Source organism: Herpailurus yagouaroundi, unplaced genomic scaffold (genome assembly GCF_014898765.1).
Source record: "Herpailurus yagouaroundi ecotype Mexico unplaced genomic scaffold, PumYag 67520, whole genome shotgun sequence".
NCBI lineage: Eukaryota > Metazoa > Chordata > Mammalia > Carnivora > Felidae > Herpailurus > Herpailurus yagouaroundi.
The window spans coordinates 1-5,914 of NW_024420327.1; the positions used below are offsets into that span (position 1 = coordinate 1).

Genomic DNA, 5,914 nt, shown 5'->3' on the forward strand with positions numbered 1-5,914 from the left:
TGGCCACTCACAGTTTCTGAAGCTGTCGTTCACTCAAGGAAATCTGCACTGACATCAATAAGACCCTGCTTACTCACTAGCCTTCTGACACTGAGCGCATGTCTGCAGCTCACCTGGACTCCAGCCTTGGGGAGGTCCTCTTTCTTCCCTCCACAGCTCCCCTCTTTGCTCCCACGGGGAGATCACATCTGATCTGAAGAAATGACACCCTATATCAATGGAGAATGGTATGTGAATTTGCAGTTCCGTGCTGAGACCAGCACCTGATATTCTACTCTACAGGCAGCTGAGGAAGAACGTGAGTGTGGAAGAACAGCCCAGAGGATAACACCTTGAACACTAAAAACATTGATAAAGGCTCTCAGCCTGACACTGCACCCAAAGACAGTATGATCTCTGGTTGCTGATGCTCCTGCCCAAGCTGAGAGAGAGCAGAAGGCTTCGTGTTTGCATCCAGAAGGAATTAAATGTTCTCACAAGGGGATTAACACTATTTTCAAAGGAATACAATACACATAAGCTCCACCAGAATATTCTGTGGAGTTTTATGTGGAAAGTGATACAAGATGTTACATTTTCTACCGTGCTCACCATTCCCACACTGCTTAGGACAGAAAAATATTTAGGATGTTTATTTATTCATTCAAAAAATATGCACTGTATTCCCAGCATTGTTCTGGGTCTTGGAGAAAGTGCAGTAGATACACACTTGTGGCCAAGAAGTCTGTATTCAAATTATCATGTAATACACATGACGAAAGTAAAGAAAGTTACAAATTCCATCTAGTATTCAGAAATGCTACAAAAGAATATGAATTAGGGCAGACAGCTATATTAGAATATGTGGAAGCTCTCCTGGATAGAAGGTTAATGAACAAAAAGATGGATGGATGGAAGAATGAATAGATGGCGACAGACTCACCCACAGAGACCAGATGACTAATGTTCTCCAGCATCACATCTCTGTACAGCGTTCTCTGGGATGTGTCCATCAGGGCCCACTCTTCCTGGGTAAAGTCTACAGCTATATCTTTGAGGGTCACAGATTCCTAAAATATCAGATATTGTTTCAGTAGGGCCAGGCTGAACAATCCCTAGGGGACAGCTGTCAACATGATAGTGATAGCAGAGTGAGGAACTGTATGTATAGAAACCTCAAATTCCATTTGTGATTCATATCAAATATTCTCCCATGCTGATCTGCTTTCTGCCTTTCAGAGACATTAAAAAAACACACAATTACTTCATCATAAAGGAATCTCAATAGGAAATAACCTGGCAACATTCTAATAAGCTGGCAATTTTGACTTTCTGGGTGGTAATTATAACCTAGGTTAAATAGTACTATTGAGAAGTGCCTGGCTGGCTCAGTTGAAAGAGCATGTGACTCTTGGCCTCAGGATCATGAGTTTAAGCCCCGTGCTCGCTGTAGAAATTACTAAAAAAAGAAAAAAATATATATATACTTATGTATATGAATAGTGGTACTGAGAGTTCCAAAGAGCTAATGTGCAGATGCGTCTTTTACAGCAAACACTTCATACGCACAAGTGTAGGTATATAAACATTAAAGGTAGACACCTATGAAGCAATGCCCAGCATTCTGCAGGATGAACAACTCTCATGCAGAACTTGAGGTCAGCAAGTCGCACCTCTCATGTTACAAACTCACTTGTTCTTTATAAGGTATCAGGGCAGACAGGTCCTGCGGTCCGGTTAGGGGCTCCTGAGATGGCTCGTCCGAAGGATGGCCCCACAGTGATCTCTCCTGCAGTGAGCTCTCCATTGTTAACAACAATGATCACTGCATCAATCCTCTGTATGTTAATCCTGTTTTTCTGTTGAAAGGCAATAGAATCCTCTCGATTACTTGTAGCCTCTCTAATCCTTCTAAAATTGCAACAGGATTCTAAATTTGACTCTAGTTTTACCCACATTCTGCCAAATACAGAGTTAATTTTTTGAAAAATACTCCCTAGGCACTGTTTTCAGATTTCCAATTTTAAAAAGTTTAATTATAACGAGGGAAAATGGGTGAAAAGGGATAAGGGTAGTAAAGAGGATTTAGTCATCCTTGGAAGTTTCCAGATTAGTCAAGTGTATGTTACCAAACCTTTTAGTAAGCTTAAAACTGAGGGGAAAAGAAATGATGGCTGATTTCCTCTCTCACACACAAGTTTCCTGTACTCTCTGGAAAACTGCAGAGCTGACCTGCTCAAAGGCCCACCTCCTCAGTGGAGCGTAAACTGCTGGTCTTGCTCATCTCTATCACCTGTCACCACGTGCCGAGGTCACTGCAGCCACTACCATGGCCCACGGGTAAATCACCCACCAACCAAGCCCATACACTGCATGAGGAAGGAAAACTCTGCATATTTCTTTTCTGCAAGGACATCCTTAAGGAACACAAGATGCACTGGTGTAAATGCTGGAAAGGAGACTTCCTCCTGATCCATCCCTGACCAACAAAAAGTATCCGCGCGTCCTGGCAACAATGAACTAGAACCCAGACCCTTGAAAACTGCCTGGATGCACTTAGAAGACTTGGGCCAAGAGAAGCATTCCCAGCCACAGGCAACAGAGGCATCATTCAGGAGAAGGATCGCATATCCACCCACCTGCAGTTGCATCATCAAGGGTTCGGCCACCACGTCTCTTCCTCCGGATTTCCACTCACAGAGAGTGCAAACCGTATGCAGGAAAAGCTGGGCAAGGAGAGAGAAGCCAAGAGACTCCAGTCTTACCCACAATTCCCAGACCCCCTGGTCATGAATCCCTGATGTGCCTGCATGCAACCCCCCAGCTCCCCCTACAAGAACACGCCACATGCCCTGAGACAATTGCGGGAGCTCTCACTTCTGCTTGGATCAGAAGTGACAAGGCTTTGGCTACTGCTGCTCGTCAATAAGATAGGAATATTCTTTTTTATTTTCATACGAGGCAATGAAAATCATTATTTCTAAGTTAACTGCCAACTTTTTCATAGGGATGTTTAATTCCCTCCCTGAACCCCAAACCTAAAAGTGCCTGACTTAGAAAATGTACAATGCAGAGGTTTTGTTTTATGAGGGAATATATTTGTTCAATCTGACATTTTCGTAAAGTTGTAACTGGAATATTGTCGTATATTAGTCATCACCACAAATGACACCCCAGCATTTCATAAATCGTATATTTAAACATATTGGTAAAGTCTGAATTCTTACCAAAATTTTGTTTGTACTTAAATGTATTTCACGGAAAAATGATATTGTATCACAAACAAAAGCAGACATAACTCACCTCCTTACACCTGGAGTCCAAAAAATAAGGAAGACAAATTCAAAGTTTAATAATAGGACTCTCTGCTTGGAAACTTAAGAACATTCACTTAACTAATCCTCAGAATAGATCCTGCTGTTTTCAGTACAGTCACTGTTATGGACCGGATGGCAGTGTCCCCTCCAGCCTCACCCAAGTCCGTATGTCAAAGCCCTAATTCCCCATGTGATGGTACCTGGAGGTGGGGCGTTTTGAGAGGTAATTAGGTTTAGATGAGGTCTTGAGAGGAGGTCCCCGATGAAGGGACTGGAGTAATTCTTAGAGGAACACACCACAGCTCTCTCTCTCTACCAAGTTAGGACCCAGTGAGAAGGCAGGCACATCAAGGATACTGAATCTGCTGACACCTTGGTCTTGGGAGTTCCCAGGCTCCAGAACTGTGAAAAACAAATGTCGGTTGTTTAAGCCACCAATGTGTGCTATTTTATTATTGCAGCCCAGAATGACATGGACACATGACACAGTTTCAGGAAACTTTAGCAAGATGAGGAAAGTACATGGCTAAGGAATGATACAGCTAGGATTTCAGTTGTGTTCTGTTTCCCAAACTCAGATTTCTAAACATGGTCCTCTTAAGTGGTATAGCCCCCTGCCAGGTCTTACCAGGAATGCCCTGTCAGATGAAGAACCAGAGATCCCTCCAGCAATCAGAGCCTCTCCCTTTCCAGCTCATCCACTGACACCACTTAAAGTCTATCAGCCCCTAATTCCATCCCTTTTATTGCCCACCTCAATCCCCATGCACTCTTTTCTGCATGCATGCAGGACAGAAAAAAAAAAAAAAAAAGCAACTTTATTCCAACTGCATACACGGGACCTATCCCAATGCCTGGTTACATGGCTCGTGCTCAATAACATCTGAGACAAAAAAGCATATGTTGTTAGTTCCGCCTTCTTACTTCCCTTATACGTCCATTTCTTCCACCCACTTACCGACCAACACCCTGTGACAGACAACAGTCATGGATTTCTCAAAATCTAAAAATTTGTATGAATAGTTTTCTTCACCCCAACAACTAATGTTCTGACATTGCCTGGGTGTCCAAGGATTCAGTTCATTCTGACACCATCTTCCTGGAGTCAGCATCAGATCCCACAAGTTCAAAGTCTTAGCCCCATGAGACTTCCTCTACTTCAGATGCCAACCATAAATGTAGTGCCCAGGCTGCCCACATTTTCTGCCGAGAGCATTGTGGATTCAAGGGTTCCCACAATCCCTCAAATTAGGCTTGGCAATTTTCTAGAATGACTCCTAGAATTTAGGAAAACACTTTACTCAGTTTTACTGGTTTATTACAAGGATGAACAGTCAGATGAAGAGGTACACGGGGTGAGGTCCAGAAGGGTCCCCAGGGCAGGATCCATCAGTCCCCACGGAGGTGGGCAGGATTACCCTCCAGCAGATGGAAGCTCTCACCAGCCTGGAGGGTGGTCTCCAGTGTTCAAGAGTGATTCTAGAGCTCAACCTCCAGCAACCACTCCCCTCTCCAGAGGCTGCTGGGTGGGGCTAATATCACTTAGAAGCACAAATTTCATTCCTAACACTCTCCAGCTTTAACTTCTTCCCTGCTTTCTCACTGGCCTTACAAGTAGGACCTTTAGACCTGCCATCGTCTTCAGAAATCCACTAGCCTGCCTCCCCGTCCAGTCCACCCAACTCACCTGACTGTAGTTTGCTCTCAGTCCCTGGGACACAAATGGTTTGGCTTCTCTCAGCAATTTTACACAAGTTCTGTTACCAGGGGTAGGGGGGAAAGTCTCTAATAGTGCTCCTGCCTACCTCCATGGGGAGTTCTAAGGCTTTGCTCAAATAAGTTTTTAGGAAACTGACTAAAACATCTGTATTTCCTACAAGTTTTCCTAGAAGATATATCCTTTGAGATTCTGCACACAAAGTTTTCTTGTTTTTTAAAAATTTCTTTAAATGATCTCTTCTAAATGAGCCCTTAAACAACGCAGGATCTGACCACGTATCCTTTTTACTCTCCAATAGAGCTCCACTCTCTGTGTGGCACAAGCCTGGTCACAGTCCCCTACCGCAGTCACTCCTTTCTGATGAGCAGAAGCCCTCATTGCCTCAGGATGGTGCAGTGTGACGAGGCTGGCAAGACAGGAACGTGTCAGAGAACCAGGGAAACGAGAACCTGATTACCTTAAATTCCCGCTGTAAAAATAATGCTCCCTTTTGAGAGTTACTATAGGTTCACTTTTATATTTGATACAAACACATTAAGAAGAAAAAGGGGACAAACTGTTCTTTTGGGAACCAAATGCCTGTGCCTGAAATGAAAATACATTGCCTGAGTTTTCTTCTCAAGTAATTTATTCTTTTATATATGAAGACAGATCCTAAGACGTATATACTGTTTCGTATTATTCAAAAATAGTTGAAACACATCCTATGTATGGGAAAATGAACATTGAAGGTATAATTTATTCATGGAACCTATCATATTTTGTGCGTGTAGAGCATGGCAGTCGGTAGGATGTCAACTAAATCTGACTTGGAGAAGAGGAAGGGTCTGCTCTAGGATCTCATTTGCTTGCCTGGAGATGAAGAGGAGGGGGCTGCTGAAGGCGGTGGCCTGGGCCC

The 5,914-nt window shown here is 43.5% G+C and overlaps 1 protein-coding gene across 6 annotated transcripts; it reads right to left on the minus strand.

Annotated features, from left to right (window-relative positions):
• Window positions 1-6: 6 nt before the first annotated feature.
• LOC121025153 (zinc finger protein 705A-like) lies at window positions 7-5,908 on the minus strand. 6 transcript variants are annotated; one of them, XR_005787960.1, is made up of 6 exons: window positions 3,497-3,912; window positions 3,283-3,292; window positions 2,619-2,705; window positions 1,673-1,838; window positions 923-1,049; window positions 109-209 (listed from the first exon to the last, which is right to left on the minus strand). XR_005787960.1 is itself a non-coding variant. In XM_040467590.1 (5 exons), the coding sequence occupies exons 3-5, from the start codon at window positions 1,784-1,786 to the stop codon at window positions 70-72; spliced, it is 381 nt and encodes a 126-aa protein (XP_040323524.1). In that variant the 5' UTR covers window positions 1,787-1,838; window positions 2,619-2,705; window positions 3,497-3,912; the 3' UTR covers window positions 7-69. The 6 variants fall into 6 exon arrangements, 3 of the variants coding, with proteins under 3 accessions (XP_040323524.1, XP_040323525.1, XP_040323526.1); XM_040467590.1 differs by lacking the exon at window positions 3,283-3,292 and having other exon boundaries at window positions 7-209; XR_005787961.1 differs by lacking the exons at window positions 3,283-3,292; window positions 3,497-3,912 and adding an exon at window positions 4,221-5,908.
• Window positions 5,909-5,914: the final 6 nt, after the last annotated feature.